This window comes from Gallus gallus, chromosome 12, assembly GCF_016699485.2.
Source record: "Gallus gallus isolate bGalGal1 chromosome 12, bGalGal1.mat.broiler.GRCg7b, whole genome shotgun sequence".
NCBI classification, from domain to species: domain Eukaryota; kingdom Metazoa; phylum Chordata; class Aves; order Galliformes; family Phasianidae; genus Gallus; species Gallus gallus.
The window spans coordinates 11,481,769-11,500,722 of NC_052543.1; the positions used below are offsets into that span (position 1 = coordinate 11,481,769).

At 47.6% G+C, this 18,954-nt stretch overlaps 1 protein-coding gene across 8 annotated transcripts in view; it reads left to right on the plus strand.

Annotated features, from left to right (window-relative positions):
- The window catches only part of PLXNB3 (plexin B3), a 67,458-nt gene that overhangs the window by 23,141 nt on the left and 25,363 nt on the right, over positions 1 to 18,954 (plus strand). For 7 of the 8 annotated variants that reach the window (XM_046899754.1, NM_001389285.2, XM_040646059.2 and 4 more), the window contains 6 exons: positions 9,386 to 10,529; positions 13,823 to 14,005; positions 14,176 to 14,304; positions 15,464 to 15,564; positions 16,249 to 16,381; positions 17,066 to 17,222. In XM_046899754.1, coding sequence (XP_046755710.1) covers positions 9,396 to 10,529; positions 13,823 to 14,005; positions 14,176 to 14,304; positions 15,464 to 15,564; positions 16,249 to 16,381; positions 17,066 to 17,222 — 1,837 coding nt within the window. In that variant the 5' untranslated portion in view covers positions 9,386 to 9,395. Of the gene's footprint in view, positions 1 to 119; positions 624 to 9,385; positions 10,530 to 13,822; positions 14,006 to 14,175; positions 14,305 to 15,463; positions 15,565 to 16,248; positions 16,382 to 17,065; positions 17,223 to 18,954 lie in introns of those variants that run through there. The other variant, XM_046899756.1, reaches the window with a different exon arrangement.

Consider the following 18,954-nt stretch of genomic DNA (forward strand, 5'->3'; position numbering starts at 1 on the left):
GCTCTGTATTTTCAGAGTGAAAAGGTTAATTTGAAGCAGGCTGCATTATGTAAGGGCTCTGATTTGCCCCTTGGCAAGGGGATGGTGGACTTAGGGATGTGGTCCTTGTGTGCTTGCCTGTGGGCTGTAATGCTGCTAGCAGGAGCTCCTTGTGCAGTACGGCCCTCTGGACTCTCTTCCACCCTGCAGTCTTGTAGGGCTGCTGCTGGCATAGAGACCGTGGTTTTCTCTTGAGGTGTAAGTATGGAGCCAGCATCATCTCACAGGGACAAAATCAAGGCAAGATTCGGTGTGAAATGTAGTGAAGAACAGCAAAGCCCACCTGTGTTGGGTATTTGGAGCTACCTGCCAGCCCAACAAGGCAGAGGACGGGAAAAACTCTCTTAGCTGTCTGTTCCCAGTTACTGCAGAGTTCCAGGGCTGGCATAGGCTGGGAGCTGCACTGCTAATGCAGGAAGCACCAGGGACGTGCTGGAGAGCTGCTCCGCTTTATCACTGTGGGTTGTCCTTCTGGAGACGGAGACCCATTGGCTCTACTGAAGGCACCACAGATCCCCCACAGGAAGGAAGCAGGTTTGAAGGACGTTTGAAGTTCCTTTCCTCCCTTGCTAAGCTATCCCAAGGTAAGACTCCTGGCTGTATGCAGAAGGAGAGTGTGGCCCTCACCATGGGGTGTGGGGGTCCCGGTGCTGGCCCCTGGGAGGTGCGTGCTGTGTGGAGGTCTTGTGGAGTAACTGATGCAACTCAAGCAGGACTGCAGCCTTCCTAGCAGCCCTGTGGAGCAGAAGCTGAGAGCAGGAGGGATTTTGGCTGGGGCTGGGAGAGGTGCCCCTAATGACAGGGCCGGCGGCGTGGTGGGAAGGCGTGCCTTCCTCGAGGTGGAGGCCAGTAACACATGAATCACAGCTGTTTGAAGTAGTGATGAAATCCCCGACGAAGGATTTCTGTAATACCTAGCCAAACAGTCTGGTGTGCTTCAGCTTCCTTTCTCTCTGGGCAGAACGGATGGTCCTGACCTACTTTTCCCAATAGCAGTTCTGTTGAACACTACCCAGTACTATACATACATTTGTGTTCTGTGATGTTCGCTCGGCTGCTGAGCAAGAAGTTTCCACCAGGCGTGTAGCAAACAGAAGAGAGCCAGTCTGGGAAGGGGCTGCTTGTGCTTTAAACCCACAGCTGTGCCACTGCTATGCACCGCGGCTTGGACCTCTGCTTGGGGCTCCCAGGCTGTGGGGAGGGGGGGGATGCTCTGCCTTGCTGCTGTGTTGTGTGTTAGCTTTGTGCAGTGCTGTCAGGATTCAGCTAGATGGTATCTAAATGCTAATAAGGCAGATAATGCCTTGAGAAGTAGTCGATGAGGTTAGGCTTCCAGCTTCCTAAATATGCGATTAAGGAGGGCTAAAGTTACATTCCTAATATTTAAAAGTAAATAAAATCTATAAATGTACCATTAAAAGAAGAGGTTTAAATATAACTGTCCTCCTGGGGCAAATTGCAGAGCACTGTCTAGCTCAGTATCCTGTCTTTGACAATAGCCAGAAGCAGATGCTTAATGAGTACTGTAAGAGATGGGGCATGTGCGATGTGATTTATTTATTTTCTCTTCTCCTCCTCTCCATTTGATGCTCCCAGCTTATGGCCATCGCCAGTTTAGGGCCCTCCTTGGCTTGGAGCTGAATCTGATTATCAGATCCCAACTACATTAATTTTTATAACCCCTTTTAACTTGTTTGTGTTTCTGGTCTCTATGACGTCCCGCAGCAGTGAGCTCTACGATTTAATTGTGCACTTAAATGTTAGATAAAATATTTTTACATCCAGTGAAAATTACCCTCGAACTGACTTAGGAAAGTTTAGAAGAGCTGTTTAACCTTGTCAGTGCTCTTGTTCTTCTGCACTGGAAGGAGTGATCATTAATTACCCCACATTTCACATCCCGATTCTATTTGTCGTGTCTCAGATCTCTCGCATTTCCCCCATCTCGTCCTGATTGTTTCTTTGTCCATCTGAGGTCCTGCTCTGCTCAGTCTCTCCTCATATGGAAGCCATCGCATGCTTTTGATCATCTTTGTTGTCCTTTTTGTCATTCTGTCTCCTTTTTCAGATGTGGGAAGCAGAACTGCCTGCAGCATTCAACAACAGAATGGTGATGTTTCCTTTCCTAAGCACGCCGAAGGCTGTATTTGCCTTCTTGCTTGATGCTAAATGCTGACCTGACGTACCAAGTTACCTAAGTTTTCATGAGTGATAACAGTTCATTTGGGTCTTCCTATGCTTACATAGTTAGGATATTTTGTGTCCTCTCGCTATGAACTGACCTGTGAGGTACTGTGCAGTTCCTTAGCAGTGCATGAGTTCCGTAACTTCTTGCAGTCTCCTCTGTGTTTAATCGTGCTGAACAGTTTTATTCTCGGTAAGCTTTGCCAGTTCCAGGCCAATCCCGCTTTGTAGATCATCTTATGAATGTACTGCACAGCACAGGTTGCAGAATGAATTCTTGGCAGATCTCACTGATAACCTTCCCCCTTGGGAAACTCTTCCACTTATGATTTCCTGTCTTTTAAGTACTTATTAAATCATGATAGGGACTGTAACTCCACAAAAGCTTATCTTTTTCCAAGAGCCTTAACTGACAGTTCTTTCAAAGTCAGTTTGGTTCATATTAAACAGATTAAAAGCTGTCTCTCGGATCTCAATTAACTGGAAATTGGAATTTCCTGGGTACAGCGAGGCTTTCTCCCTGCTCCAGTGTTACCCCGTATTTTGGTCAACGATTCTCTGCCTGAACTTCTGTAGATGAGCTTCCTTCTGCAGGACGATGGATTTAGATTTGCCTGGATCTGTATAGAAATGGTAGCTTTGCTCAGCAGGCCGAATCAGATGGGTAACCTTAAGTGAGCTCTGCTTTCCCAGGATTCTGTCACAGCTAAATTAAGCTTATCTGGGTTCCCCGGAAGTCCTCCACACAGTGGGACATAGAGAACTGACCCTTTTTTTTTCTTTTTCCTATTTAATTGCCTGGAAGAGTGCTTGAGCCTCAGCTGGAATTTGGGTGGACACAGTGTTGGCACATGATGTGACAGCTGGGTGGGAGAGCAAGAGGTTCTGGGGTAGGTAAATGAGCTGGGGGTTAGAGGCAGCATTCGCTCTGTGAGAGCGTGTCTGGGTCAGGTGCTGTGAACAGAGGGTGCTCAGGTGCTCATCTCAGTCAGGTACGTTGTTTTATTTTACTTCTTCTTCAGAAAGGCTCAAAGTGCTACAAGAGAAATTCTCTCTGTCTGAGGAAGCTCAGATCACCTACTGCATCCATGCCGAAGGCCTGAAGCTGGAATGATTGCCCGCTGCTTGTCTGCCCTCCTGCTTCTCCTTAGGCATTTCTTATTGTCTGCTGTTGGAGACGGGGTTTCTGTGTAGGTGGACTTCTGTCTGACTTAGAATAGCTGTCCTTATCTTCTTGCCCAAGGAGGATTAAGAAGGATTAGTTTTGGAGCTGTTCGTGCAAAAAGTGACTGGAAGCTTCTTTGACTGAAAGTCCTGAGATGAGCAAAGTTAAAGGAAATGACAAGGCAACGTACTGGGCTTGAATTCCCTTGGGGAAGTGCTTGTAGGGTTACGGTGGTGGTTTCTTTAACTTAGGAGCCCTAAGAAAAAAATGCTGCTTTCATTGAGATAGGCTGGTTTAGTCAGCAGCTCGGAGGCTGCAGGGAGGAATTGCCTGCTGGTGTTCTTTGGCTCGATCGCACAGCAAGCTGGAGCTGATCCTGAAGGATTCAAATCTTCAAATGCATAACGTGGGCAGAACATCAGCCTTCTGTTGTGCTGAAATAGCAGGAAGCTGATAGCTGACTTGATTTTTCCGCTTTTTAAAATGTATATAGAATGTGATACTTGAGTTCTCTTTTTGTCAGTGATTGGGAAGGTGGCTCAGTGGAAAGCTTAAAATTATGCAGTGGCTATGGAGAAAACTTCACTGCAAGCAGCTTGTGATGCTCTCTGTTCCTTGTAAATGTTTATGTAGTTTAATTCATAAAAAGCTCACGATTTGGCTGTGTTAAACATTAACTCTTCATTAGCCATCGGCACTGGAAGTTTAAACTGTTGGCTGCAGCGTATCTGAGTATGTTCAAGAGGAAAAATTGGATGTGCATGAGGTGTTAGAGGAAATGCCTGTCCACTCCCATCCATTAATTCTGGTATAGCTAAGATTCATACTTGGTACAGCCATGGAGTAGAAGCACGTTCTGCAGTTTTGGAAGGAACCCTAACAATGCTTAAAGGTACCATTGAAATGTTTGTGGTACCGAAAAGTAGAGAAGATGTGCAGTGGCGCTGGTACAGCTTGCACAGAGAGGTGGTAGTGGTGCCCCATGCCCGGAGACAGCCAAGGTCAGCTGGATGGGCTCTGAGCACCTGATGGAGCTGTGGGTGTCCCTGTTCAGTGCAGGGGGGTTGAACTGATGGCCTTTAAGGGTCTCTTTGGACTCAATTCTGTGATACAGTGTGTGCGTAACATTCTTTTTGTGTAACATCTTCCAGCCTGAGAAGTGCCCATCCATGTTCAAACAGCCAGCAGTAATTATCAGGGGTTTAGAAAACATCATTTGCTCAAGTGTTTATCTGCTAATGCTGTTAATTCTGTAGCACGAAGGTGTGGGTTGTGCTGCCTTCCCCTGCCACTTCAGATTTTCTGTTTTGTCTTTGGAGTTTGGTAGTTATTTTAACCTCAGCTTTGGTGTTACTCACAGCTGACCTAACAGAGCTGCCTTGTCTGCGTCAGCCCCGCTCTGATGGGATGTGTTGGACAGGAGTGCTCCTCGGCGATGATTTTATTTGGAAAACAGAGGTTTGTGTTCATCTCTGCAAGTGTTCTTAAACAGAGCAGCAGGGAACTGGCCTGCCTGTAGTAAATAAGGCTCCGAGAGAGATGTATTTATTTAATGGGAATGTCGTCTTCCATGGCAGAAAACAGCAAGTCTCTGTTGAGCGCATGAAACTTAGAAGGGGGACTGCAGCTCGGGGCTGTTGTGCAGACAACACAGTGCTGCTGTTCTTGCTGACACTGCCTGACTCGGACGTGACGGAGCCCAGGGGCTGTCGTGCAGCTCGAAGAATTATGCTTTTAATTTTTGTCTCGTAGGGCCCTCCCCACAGGCTGGATCTGCAAACAGCGCGGTGGGAGCTGCAGATGCAAATATCAGGGGCCCAGTTTTTTCCAAGGCCAATTCTGCTGGGATTGGTAACCAGTCTGAAAGACAGCCCGGAGGCTGCAGCACTCTCTGACCTCTCTGTTTTGGGAGGCGTGAGGATATCAGGGAGATAATTTGTAAGGATTGAAATAATCTTTACATATTGATATGCTGAAACGTGCCCAAGAGAGCTGTTGTTTGTTTCTTTAATGAATGAGTCAAGTCTTTGAGAGGGATGTGTGAGGTCAGAGGTAAAAATAGTGCTACAGAAGATGCCGCCTTACTCTGATTTCCAAGTAATAAAGCAGTGCTGTAGCTCCCACGTTACTGGTGGCTGTTTTGTGGATGCCATGTAAGTGTTCTGTGGCAGAACCGACTAATCCTCCAGCCCTTCTGTTGTGATCCAGATTAAATAAATGAAACCCAGAAGTATAATTTGGATATTAATATTTTACAGTGCGTTAAAGCCAACGTTGGGAGCATTGTCTGCTATTTAAGGGGAATTCATCAAAAAAAAAATTGAATATTTAAAAAGAATCTGTAAGCCGTGGCAGTTGCCTTCAGAATTAATTAAAGGCTGCACACTTTTAGTGCAATCTGTCTGTAACAGCTGTGTTGTGTGCTAACAGCAAGCACAGGAAGCCCAACGCTTCAGTAAATCCATAAAGAGCTCAGTAGTGTGGCCTTTCGTGAAACTATCAGATCTAAATGTAGGTTATCCTCCCTCTTCCTGTCCTCCCAGTATCGTGATGGGCTGTACCGAAGAGCGAGATACAGAGGCAGCGATGCTCGTGCTTGAGAAATAAGAGGGGGAATTGAATCAAAAGGCACTGCTGGCCTTTTTCCTCTCCATTTTCAGGTAGGATGGGAATGCTTCTAACCACTGGTAGCCACGCACTCGGGTTTGTTTCTAATGTATATCTTTGTTCACTGAGCAGTAAATGCAAGTTCATGCGTTAATGGCTCTGCAGCCAAGAACAAAGAGCGCTGTATTCGGCGCTCACCCATGGCTCGGTGATGAGGGCTGGCGCACAGAGCAGACTCCATCCCTTCTGATGGTTTTATCTTCTCACTGCCCCCTGTGAGAAGATGGCTGTTCTTCCCGAGCCATCGAGGCTGGGTAGTGGCTTCTTACCTGGAGCACCTGTGGTAGGAATAGCTCTTAATAAAGCTGCTTCTGGAGGGATATTGGCAAGTGAAATAATGGCTTCAGGATGGAGCTCTGACCGCAGCAGGATCTGCTTTTGGTTGTGGTCTGCTGGAAGGCAGGGTGAGCCGGGTTTCCACCTCTCCTCCAGGACAGGTGCTGCAGTGTGTAAAGTGCTTGCTGTGAAATGCTAGCGATGGGTTCAGCTCCAGATCAGAGAGCTCGGGAAGGGGCTGCGTGCTGGAGTGGTGTCGTGCACCGGGCTCTCAATTCAGCCAGTGGTGGCGTGGATGTTAGTTCTGCCCCAGCAGCTGTCAGCGATGACAAGTGCTGAACAGAAGTCTTGTAGCTCGTAGGCACGACCCCTAGCCAGAAAGCTGGCATTTCAGAATTCATGAATTGCTAAGACTCATGCTGGATGTACTGTATAATTGCTGGCTGGCATAGGAAGGTTGCTGTAGCTAGATAGATTACAGATTCTCATAAGTGGTGTAGTGTGATGTCTTTGATCTGGAGGCAGCTGAGAATCACAAGACTCTCTTCTCCATGTCCATGTGGCTCTGTCACAATGTAGTCAAGCTCCTGCTGGTGGATGGCCGTCAGTGTATTGTTTTGTTTCCAGGCGTATAAAGCTTTGAAACCGAGGCAGAGATGTGCAGCAAGCCATCACGACAGCTGCATGACGGCCGTGCAGGGGTACCAAGCAGTCATGTGGCTCAGGAGTTCCTTGAATAAAGTATTTTCTAATAAAAGCAGTGAAAGGGCATAAAAACAATTCATGTTGCACCTTTGGTGAAATGCTGATGTGAACTGGAGGTGATCCAGTTAAGTCAGAGCTCTGTCCTTCAGTCTGTGTATCTGCTGGCTGAGCTTGTAGAGATCCCTCATCGCTTCACAGATACGATCTCTGCTGTAATGAGGACCTCTGTCAAGCCCCGGGACTCTCTCAGCACCCTGGCAAGTGCCTGCATGGCTGGCTCAGGGCTGGCTGCGAGTCTGGGTGAAGCAGAGTGCATCAGCTGCACTGAAGCAGAAAGCACTAAGCATTCATTATTGGTGTGAACTGAAGCCCCAGTGTGCACGTAGCCCGGTGTCCCGTTGGTGCGGTGTGAGTCGGTGGCTGTGTGCTCGGCGGAGCTGCCAGCCTGGTGCCAGAACTCCCACGTGTGGGTATTTCCTGACAGCACTGCCTGCTTACCTACAATAACCGTGTGAAGCGGAGCCTATCCAGAGCTTCACAAAGCCTATATTTAATAACGTATTGTATTTATAATACCCTCCATCCGCTGGATTTCCCAAATAGACTAATCCTCTCAGCTGGTCTTTTGGTAGAGCAAAGATGCCTGTTTAACTGACAAAGGAGCTGGAAAGCAGATTTTCGTGGTGGTTTTTTTTCTGCAATGGCAGTGAAACAAGGTGGAACCGGAGTCTTACAGCTCCTGTTTTCACCACTGTTGTGTTTTCTGCATGCCTTGTGCTGGAAGTTGTGCAGAACTAGAGAAAGGCAGTTTGTATGGTGAGAAGATTTAGGTCACAAACGGGCAAGTCACCGAGTCCTGATGTATGTGCTTGAAATGCTGCAGATCTTTTTACACCTCTGTGCTTTTAAGCACTTCTGTTAGCAGTGCTTGGAGCTTACCCCGAAGATCCCCGAGGGCTGAGGCTGCAGGGGGGAAGGGATGAGTTTTCTTAGCTTTAACTACAGAATTAACATCACTCCTGAGGAGCTGAGTTGGCAAAATGAGCACGGCAGACTATGGGGCAGTTCTGGAGGAGGCTGTGCACCCCTCGGCTCTGCACCCCCAGCCCACCTTTGTGTAGCTTTGATGCCTCTCTTGGAGAGGGAGGGGTGGCGGGGAGTAGATTCAGAGCTATATCACCACCTGTCTCTTAGTTCAAATAAGTACTTCTTATAGGTTCGGAGTACTCTCAGCTCTTGTCCTTTCTTCGTGCCGAATTGGTAATCTCCATGTTGCGGGTACTTAGTACTGCATTCCCTCCTTGCTGTGGAGAACAGTTGTTCCCACCTGTGGTGTGGCTTGGGTGGGTGTTAAGAGGGATTGAATCGAGGACACTCTGAAGAGAAACACCTCCCCAGGTCTGTGCAGTGCCCGCGGTGCATGGGTGGCTGGGAGCTGCTGCAAGTGCTGCTCTGGAGGCCTCGTCCTGGCACTGGGACAGAGCAGGCCTGCTTGTGTGGGCCATGCTCAGCAGTGGCATGGGAACGTCCCTCATGAAACACTGATGACGCAGCGGTAGACCCAGAGGAGGTTGTTGATAGCTGTGTGATTAAAAAAAAGAGGAAGGATTAATTGTGTTAATTTTCTTGAAATATAAACTTCACTTTATATGAAATACAGAACAAAAGGGTTGTTAAGTTTCCTCTGAGTTGGATCCTAGCTACAGCTTGTTTAAACAATGGTCCTGCAGGTTGTGTTTGTCTTGGATGGTGGTTTGTTTTACTGCGGTGTTGCTCATTAGCAACGTATGCGATGTACTGGATGTTGTTGGAATGTGGTCCTGTCCTGGAGAGCTTCCAACATAGCATCATTGGAAAGAGTTGTTCAGGAGTCTGGTCAAACGTGTCTCCTGCTTTCTGGTATTACAAGAAGAGTGATTTAAGTTCAGTATTTGAAACTTATTTTGTGGCAGCATAGGTAGGACTTTCCTCCCTGGGTTACATCCCTGAACTGATGATGCTGTGCTTTGTGCTGCTCGCTCAGTAAGTTCAGTCCTGGGAAGGGAGAGAGTGTCCAAAGGCATTATTCATAGTATTCCATCTTCTCCTGAAGATGCTGTGCCTGTCACATTGATGTCAAGGTGATCAAATAGATTCTATCGTACGGTCTCTTCCTGGTTTTTGTTTGTTTGCAAATCCTTTTCTTCTCCACAAACACCCCGTGCTGACTGTGTGTCTATTCCTGTTCCTTCTGGTAATCCCTGTCCTCTTTGCCCACATTTCCTGCGAGTGTTGTTGAAGGATTTTGATGTGTATTAACCTTCATTTCTGGTACCAGGGTAGCGATAACACTTTTTTCTTCTCTTGCAGAGTGTTTACCATGCCTCTGGGAACGTTCCTCCTTCCCGTTCTTTGTTTCTTGGGAGTGGCAATTCCAAGGGGACTGCAGTATGTCACATTCTCACGCAACGCTACGAAATTCCTCCACCTGTCCATGGATGTGGAATCGGGGACCATTTACCTGGGGGCTACCAACTTCCTCTTCCAGCTGACACCTGATCTGCTGATGGAGAACATGGTTCAAACTGGACCGGTTCTGGACAGCAAAGATTGCCTGCCCCCAGTCTCAAAGCTGGAGTGCCCTCAGGCACACCACACTGACAATCACAACAAGCTGCTTCTGGTGAACTCGGTGCAGAAGGAGCTCATTGTGTGCGGCAGCGTGCACCAGGGCATCTGTGAGAAGAGGAGCCTCACCTCCATTGACCACGTTCTCTTCCGACCAGAGAGCCCCGGTGACACTCAGTATGTTGCTGCCAATGACCCCAATATCACCACCGTGGGACTCGTAGCCTACTCGAAGGATGAGGTCCCCTTGCTGTTTGTGGGACGGGGGTACACCAGCCGAGGAGTCGGAGGGGGGATTCCTCCCATTACGACCCGGAATCTCAGGGCCCACGGCAGCGATGTTCAAGCAACAGACTCTCACTCTATTTTCTCCTACGAGGAAACAGCCAAGCTGGCAGTGGGGCGGCTCTCCGAGTACAACCACCACTTCATCAAGTCCTTCACTTACCGCTCGAGCGTCTATTTCCTCTTCTACCGTCGAGACCTCAAGTCTCAGTCACGCGAGTACAAGACCTACATCTCGCGAATCTGCCTGGACGACTCTCACTATTACTCGTACGTGGAGTTACCTCTGCTCTGCCAGAGCAAAACCAATACGTACAGCCTCCTGCAGGCGGCCTACGTCACCCAGCCGGGGAAGGACCTGGCCCAGGGGCAGCTGGACACTGACGGGGAGGTGCTGTTTGCAGCCTTCTCTGCCTGGCAGGCTTCTTCGGGCAAACTGAGCGAGGAGTCCGCGCTCTGCATCTATGCCATGGAGGAGGTGGACCGCCTGACCAACTGGACGAGGGATGTGTGCTACATGAGAGACGGGAAGTCGGAAGACGGGACAGAAGTGGCGTACATTGAGTATGATGTCAGCTCCAACTGTGTCCAGCTGCCAGCGGTAAGTGGCTTTGCACCTTTGCCAGGGTAAAGAGAAATCTGCAGCACGTTCTTGTGTTGCTTTGTGCTCCTGGAGTGAGCCTGTTTCCCACAGCTGTGTGATGAAATCTACTTGGGCTAACCGCAGCAAGGCGATGCTCTTGCATTCCAGCTCAGGTCTGCCTTGTTCCTGCTGCAGTGCTCTGCCTCACATGGACAGGTTTGTGCTGTGTGTGGCAATGGGGAAGGCATCTGGTGTGACCTGGCCCCGGTGCTTGTCTTGTGGCAGTACGAGGCAAGAACACAGAAGCTGCAGTTCAGGTTGCTCTTAATATCTTCATGTCCTGATCTAAAGGGGTGTGCTGGGTCCCTGTTGCTTTCTCACAACAGCTTCCAAGAAAGGGCACCCAGCAACCGAAGAAAGTCGAAAGCAGGAGTTAGCAAAATCCTGTCCTCCTGAAGACTGCGTTAGCCCTGCAGAATTTTGTATACCAGGAAGCCTTTTTCCTGACCTGGCTCTTCTCCAGAGCAATAAGGAATGAACATGCAAAACTTGAATTCTATGGCAAAGGCGTGATGGGATATTGCAGGATAAAAATGTAAACTGGAACTTGGCTGTGACCCTGAATCCCTCGGTTTGTCAGCCACGCTGGCTGGTGCTGTGACAGCGGGGACAGTGACACAAACATAGAGCAGCAGTGTTCTCCTGGGGCAGGATGCAGTGTCCTGGCATGAGGTTCCATGGCTGTGAGTCTGAGGGCATTGCTGGTCCGTAACAGGGCAGCGTGCTGTCTTGTGTTGTCCTTCTGCAGAACGGTAACCTCAGGTACCTTCCTCTTCCCAGCCTCCTGCAGAGTGGTACCGCAGAGCTTTGGGAATATCTGCAATTGGATGTGTGGTCCAAAACCGGTTTTGAAATTATGGTGTGTGTTTTGGCAGCTGAAGCAGACTGTAGAATAGCTATGGGACAGCAGAGGGGTAAAGAGCAGGCTGGGGGCAGGACGAATATAAGGTCAGGAAGAATACGCTGACTGGGCTGTGATGTCCTGCTTTCACTGTCCCTTAGCTGAGTCCCGCATGTCCCCTGCAGGCCAGCATGGAAGGAATTGTCACGAGTTCACAGCAGCTTGGGGGATTTCCGATCAAACTGTGGGGGCAGCTTGGAAAGCAGCACGCAGGGTCCCCCCGTCCTGTTTAGTCCAGCAGAGAAGTGGGTGTGCAGGGTGGGAGCAGCAGCCGGGCTGTGCTGTGTGATTCCTGGCACGTGATCCCAGCGCCCCAGCTGCGTGCTTTGGCACTGGTGGGCTGGCTGAACTGTAGCATCTTATTAACAAGTGTGTCCAATACTATGTGGACGTCCTAACAAACTTCATCCTTCACCATTCAGTCCGTGGTAGCGGTTGTCCTTAAGATTGTATCTAACAACACGCGGGGGGCTGTGCCAGCTCCAGCCTGCTCCATTCAGCACTGAGTGGAAGCGGCTGTCAATGAGCATTTCATGCAGGGGCAGTTTTAACTCGGTTTCAATAGTGGCAATTTGTGCTTTATATGGGAATAATGCTAATTAATTTCCCGTTTTTTCTGCCTCCAAGCCAGCACAAGGTATGCTCTTTTCCTCAGCACTGCCTCCTTATTTTTAGTGCAGGGAGGGAGGCTGGCATTGAGTTGTGCAGCTCAGTGCCATCTCTTCAGCTGGAACAAACACTTGTTTTCTATAGAAACTTCAGAACTCTCTCTGGTTTGCTGGGGATCTGAAAGTATCCAGTTTTCCATTTGTCTCCAGAAGCAGGAGATGATAGGTGCTGTTGATGCCTTGATAATTGGACACGTGGAACAGGCTCCTATGAGGCTGCATGTCTTCCCGGGCTGTAGCTTTCAAGATGCACAGCTTTTCTTTTTCACCAAGCTTTCTGTCCTTATCACGCATCAGTGCAGGTTTGTCCCGTTGCTGCTTCTCACATGTGAAAGGTTGGAAGCACACACCACAATTCAGCATATGGCCGGGCACTCCAAACTTGCTCCGTCACACTACGATGCTGGGTGATCCCTGTAGTGTGTGTGCTGCTGCATTGCCAAGATGCTATTCACTGAAAACAGTTCACACAGCTTCTATGTAAATTTATATAAGCGCTTTATACAATTACCATGGTCTTAATCCCATGGCACGGAACGTGTTTCAGCTCTTGCCTGTGATTAACTTGCACTGCTGACAGTCCCAGCGAGGTGGTGGGCAGGCTGTGCCAGCACTGGGAGAGCTCACACGGTCACGTTGTTGTGTGTGCAGTGAATTCCCCTGGCTTCACGTGTGGGCAGCAGCAATGCTGAGCACAAATGGGGTACGACCATTTCTGTCCTCTATCCATCTTTTTAAAGCAAACTTTGAAAAATCAGCCTCTAGTAATGAGATATTTTTAGCTCCAGTGTCTGTCTAAATTGATATAAAGCTTGCAAAAGGTATCTAGAATCCCATTCTAAACAAAGGCTTGATGCTTCTGAGTGTGGATGTCTGGTAATGGCTCACTTCCTATTAAATCTTACAGGACCTGGGGCTGTATCAGTCCAGGCCTGGTGCAAGGGGAGCTGGGTTGGTGGGAGATGTGCAGTAATACCTCAGTGGGAGTAAAGAGCTGTGGAGAAGGGTGAAGATATTACCCATGTTGATCCCATGGTGAAAATCAGCTTTTATACACTAGCACTGTTTGAAGACAAGCCTCTAATTGATTAAAAATGGTAGGTTTAATAGTATCAAAGGATACTCTGAAGTTACACTGAGTGCTGAGTGAGGCATTGAGAAGCAGCAGAGAAACTGTCCTATACAGATTGTGCCCTTATTTAGGGACAAAATGAAGCATCTCCTTTCTACACATACAAATAGCAAATAAGTTGGCAGCTTTTATTCTGTCCTTTAGAATTCAGCAAGTGACGCTTTGGTGGGTACTGGGAGGGATGTGGCTGGAACAGAGGGATGACTGTTTTTGCACAGTGCTGTGGAGTTAATTTTCAGAAGCCTGACAGAGCTAGGAAGAATTGAAGCAGTGTGCAGAGAGGACTTGTTTGTATTTTGTGGGTCTCTAGCTGCACGCACTGCACAGGTTTTGTGTGTAGCTCTTTGGAGCAGGCTGTGTTCTACCCTGCGTTCGTGTCTGTGCTGGCAATGGGGACTCCACCTCAGACTGGAATTGGTGAGTGATACAACAGAGCAGGGGCACCTCTGTGAGAGACAGAAGACAGGATGGGAAGTATGAAAGGTGATAATGTTCTTTGTATTGTTTTGTATTTGGTTCTGATTTCCCTGTTCTTTTCACTCCCCCAAAGGACACCTTGTATGCGTACCCCTGTGGCTCTGACCACACTCCCAGCCCCATGGCCAGCCGGGTCCCCTTGGAAGCAGCCCCTCTCCTGGAGACAACAGAGTCTCGACTGACAGCTGTGGCAGTGAACGTGGAAGATGGCCACACCATTGCTTTTCTAGGAGACAGCAGGGGGAGACTGCATAAGGTACAGTCTGGATGCAACAGGAAGCAAAGAGGGTAAAACTAATCAGGGATGCTCAGGCGGGGGGTGGCAAGAAAAGCAACTTCAGTTCTCCTATAATTCCTTGGGTAGGACAGATGTCTCCCACTCCTATTCTGATACTTTGCCTGTATACTGCTGTGACTCTCTTGCAGGTGTTTTTAGGAGCAATGGGAGATGCACACATCTATGCTTCTTTAGCCGTCCAGTTGAACAGCATGGTGAGTGGAGACCTCCTGTTTGACCAGTTGCAGGAGCACCTCTTCGTCATGACCCAGTCAATGGTAAGAGCAATTCAATCCCTTCCACAGAAGAGCTGACAGGATTTGAGTTCCAGACAAACTGCTGAAGGGAGTGGAGGAGTCTGAGAAATGTGGCAGAGGTTTCTGACCTTAACCCATGGCACGTATGTTTTCTTAAGTTGTTCAGGCTGCCTTGTTTCAGCAGTGATTGTGTGATGAGTTTTACAGATAAAAGCAAGCTGTGTAAGGAACCATGCAAGGCACCTTTCCTCTTCTTCAGCCTTCTGTAATTCTTTTTGTGTCTGGTGGCCGCAGGAGGAGAAGCAGCACTGTGATTGCTGGGGCTGCTGGGTAGAAAATTGAGCTGTGGGTATTTTATTTGAGAGGATTTGCTGAACACTCAGATCAGCTTCTTGAGCTAGAAAGAAAAGGATCCTCCTAGCAAAATGAAAGCAACCCCTGTGTTACTCTGACTGAAGGAAAGGGCAAACTGAAAATGAGAATGCGCTGGAAAACCACTGCTTCCCTTCACTCAAATCCTCATGTGCAGTTTGAGATGCTCAAATTTTGTAATACTTCAAAGGAGGAGCTGAAATCTGTGAGTGGAAGGTGATTAGGGGAAATCTGAAGTATATCCCTAGAAGTAATTGTTCTGTCAATTAAAAAAATGCAGAATTCATGATATGCTTAGCAAAAGTAATAGGTTGAGGATTAGAAGATGATGTTTTAAAGTGACTGACAGCATAGTAGCTGAAGTGTAGTAGCCAATTAAAAGAAAGGCAAAAGGCTGAAATCAGCAGGGATGTTCATTTAAGGCAGGCATGTGCTGCAAGCTGAGCTTACCCCAAATGCTGCAAGGTTGTGCTCCACTTTGCTCAAAGCCGACTGCTCTACTTTCAGTCCAAGTGGTAGCTCTGCCAGGTAGAGCTGGGCAGTGGGGCAGGTGCGTTCAGAGTCCTCAGCTGGAGCTACCACATCCAGCTTCAGCCTGGTGAGCTGTGAATAGACAGCCTCTGATGACACAGTCCAGAAAAGCAAAAGAGCAAATGGCATTATCTGTTATTTATCACTAAATAAAGTGTTCTTGCAAGAAATGTCATGGACTGCTGATAATGGGAGCTAACTAGCTAGGCAGAAGTAGCTGTAGTCCTGGGGCCTGCGTTGTGTGTGCTCTGCTTTCATAGATTCCTTTTTCTGACAGGTACTAAAAGTTCCCATACTGGAGTGTTCCCTGTCCTCAGACTGCGAATCCTGTCTGGCACTGAAGGATCCTTACTGTGGCTGGTGTGTCCTTCAGGGACGGTAAGATGGGATCCTGCGTGGTTTTTGGAGGAGTAATGCTTAGGAATTGTCCCTGCTTACTCTCTTCCTTGTGTCTCTGTCTCCATGTATGTCTGGTGTCCGGATTTATTTTTAGCTCCTTCATGGGATATATTTGGCCTACAAATTCATTCTGATTTACCATTCTTCTGTCTGCATTTCTAAAACACCTCTATGAGTCACAATTGCACAGTACTGTCTTTCAGTTGCTTTCTGGATCTTTGATCACTCACAATGTCCCTGTCCAGTGACTTCAGCCAGGTTTTAGGTTGACTGCAACTCAAACTGCCCCTCTCCAAATTTCATCTCTTCTTCTGGTGTCTCTCTTGTACTTGATGCTTTTTTTACTTCTTGCTCCCCTTCTGATATTGCTTCACAAGAGATGAATGGCTTGTTCCAGCACGTCTGTCTGCTTGCTGGCTGTCTCCCTGTAGAATGCCCTAGGGCCTGGTTTATGGCCCTTGAAGCCGTAACTGGCAATGTACTGGTAACAGTTCGTCCTTTGCTTTGGGAAGTGGTGAGAGGCTGGGACTTCATGGCTCATGTAGCAGCTTCTCTGAGAACCTAGCAAGGGTTTCAGACAGCCAGCGTTGGCTTGGGAGTTGGATGTGTGCCCTGCTAGGGCTGTGCAGGTCTCTGACAGGGCTTTCTGCTGTTTCTCTGCAGGTGCAGCCGTCGCTCGGAGTGCTTGAGGTCTGGACTGAGTGAGCAGTGGCTCTGGAGCTTTAACTCTACACAGCAGTGTCTCTCTGTCCAGTCACTAACTCCAGCCAATATCAGCCGAGAGGAAAAGAGAAATGTGAGCAATGATGATTCTCTCTATGATCTTCAAGCATGTAGAAAGTCCTCTGCAAAACCGTAAGGGCCCGCCAGTCTTTCTGGTGCTTTCAACAGAGTATTGAGTCGCTGAGCTTCCAAGCATGTCTGCCTCACATGAGGAACTTAAGTTGGCAGTCCCAGGAAATACAGTTGTTTTTCCTATAGATCTAAATGTCCTCGTCTCCTAATAGAAAGTTGCTAGGTGTTCTGGAGTGCTTGGGTGAGGGCCTTCCTTGGCCTGATATCTATTATGTGTCCCTGTCTGTGGGTTCAGAGTGTTTCTGAATCTTCCTGTCAGGAATATCTAAAAGGAGCTACCCAAAGATAAGGCTTCAGTCTGGCACCAGAGACCTGGCAGAAAAGCTGAGGTATGGCAGCATTTTGAAGTCTGTCATTGTGTTAGGACATGACAAGAATCTCTTCTGCTAAAGACTTGAGCAAAGGGAGGAAATTGCTCATTCCTTGGTGGATGCCAGGTTCAGTGGGAGAATGGCAGGAGGTGATGGGTGGAGCAGCCAGCCCAAGAAGACACAGAAAAATGGACGTGTGTGTAGATAGCTGCTTCATGGGGCTCTTGCTGTGAAAAAGTAGAACCAGAATATTAGATGAAATAGAAGACTGTTTTGGAGAACAGAGTATTTACTGTATGCTATTGAATTGGCAGATATTCCTGGCTATCTCAGACTTACCTTCTCTACGTGAGGAAGAATTTTACTCATGTTACTTTCAAGATTATGAAAGCCCAGCAGTTCTGACAGAGTCAGGAATCATGTGTCCTTCACCAGATCCCAACCAAACACCAGCCTTGCCAGCAGGAGCAGGTCAGTGAAATGCTTTAAATGGAGCACGAGAAGCTCAGATAGTATTGTCAAGAGAAAGTACCTTTGGGTCAGAGTGCCAGGATTAACAGCCATGGATGCACACAGTCTGTCAGCAGGTGTTCATTTCATTCTGTCATAATATCTATTTGCTTGCTACTTGTTTGTCACGCACATCCTGTGCTATTCTGGGCTGTTGCCAGATTCCAGTGCCAAATGCTGGTGGTTGGAACGGAGCTCCTACTTGAAGGGTTTTATGAAAATCTGAATCTGATCTGAAATGCAGTCTCGAGCGGTAGCTGGTTTGGCAGCTTTTGTCGTAAATCTGGAGAGGACTGACTGAAACACTGCTTCGTTTTCTTTTCTTTTTTTTTTAACCAAACAAAATGCAAACCTTTTCAAAATCCACACGTGAGTGGGAGAAGAAAGTACCTGTAAGAAAAGTGAAGAAGGGACCCACAGCCATTAAAAAGATTAGAAATGAATCTGCAAAGCAGCAAAACCTCAGAAAATACAGTCAGCCTATTACCGTAAACGACAACTGGCCAAGTACTGCTAATTGGCCAATCCAAAGCACCTAGAAGGCTCTCTGCCTGTGTGTGTATGGCCTGTGTGTTGGATGTTGCCCAGCCTGTTGGTGTGAGCTCTGATGAGCTGCTCTCTTCAGAGAACTTGTTCAGCTGAGGTAAACAAGGCAGGTGCTGGCTGGGAAGCATTCCCCACAAATCACCTAAATAGCTGAAGAGATTTTGGCATGTACGTATACAGCTGTCTAGTAAGTTTGAAACAGTCTCCATGGACATAACATGACGGCAGAACCGAGCTAGCTCTGCTGTTCAGTCTCAGACACCTTGATTTTTGCTATTTGTCTGCTGGCTTTCATGCTGCTTGGAATAAACCAACCTGGTCTGCTTTTCAGTCAGGCGCAGAGAGGGACGCCTCGTGCCCTCTTACAGCTGGCAAAGTGAACAGGATCGGCTTTTCCATTTAGATAGCAAATATTGACTTGAATTTAAACTGTAAAGGTCATAAAGGTAAATCCATGGTCTAGTTTTCACTATTCTATGCTTCAGATACCTTTAGCAACTCCTTTGTAAGCCAATCCTGCTTTTATTTCAAGAATTAAGTGTTTTACCTATGTTATTTTCATCTTGCTTCTCTGAAGCAACCTGCTTCTGTTTGCTAACCTGAGCTTTTCAGACAAGAACCACCCAGGAATCTCATCCGTGTTGTCCTGCTGCTGCTGTAGGAGTTCTTCCAGTCAATGAACTGTGGCCAAGTGCTCTCAGAAGGGTTTTGCTGTGTTAACTGTGCCAACCTTCTCTTCATATTTGTTTTCTCTCTCCTTCCCTGTGTTTGTAGCCCTTCTTTGTACTATTTTTATACTCTGCTAAGATTAATTTGAAGTTGGTAATCAGAACTATACAATTTTCTAAATGAGATGTCATTAGAGCCTCATACACTGCTATTTTCCTTTTCCTACTTAAAAAGCTTTTCCCTGCTTGCTAAAATGTTTTCCTCTTTTCAGCCTTACTTTAAAGGTTGCACACAGCTCATCTGTCACTTCAAGCTGATGAGTTCCACGCTGGTAGCAAGATCTCTTGCTCTTAACTTGCAAGTGCTCAGCATTGTCTTCTGTGCTGTTGAGCAGCACCATTGGCAGTCACAGGAAATAATTGGCTTTTGGAGGAAAAGAATATTTATAAATACAGCGTCATAGTCCTGAAATCCTGGG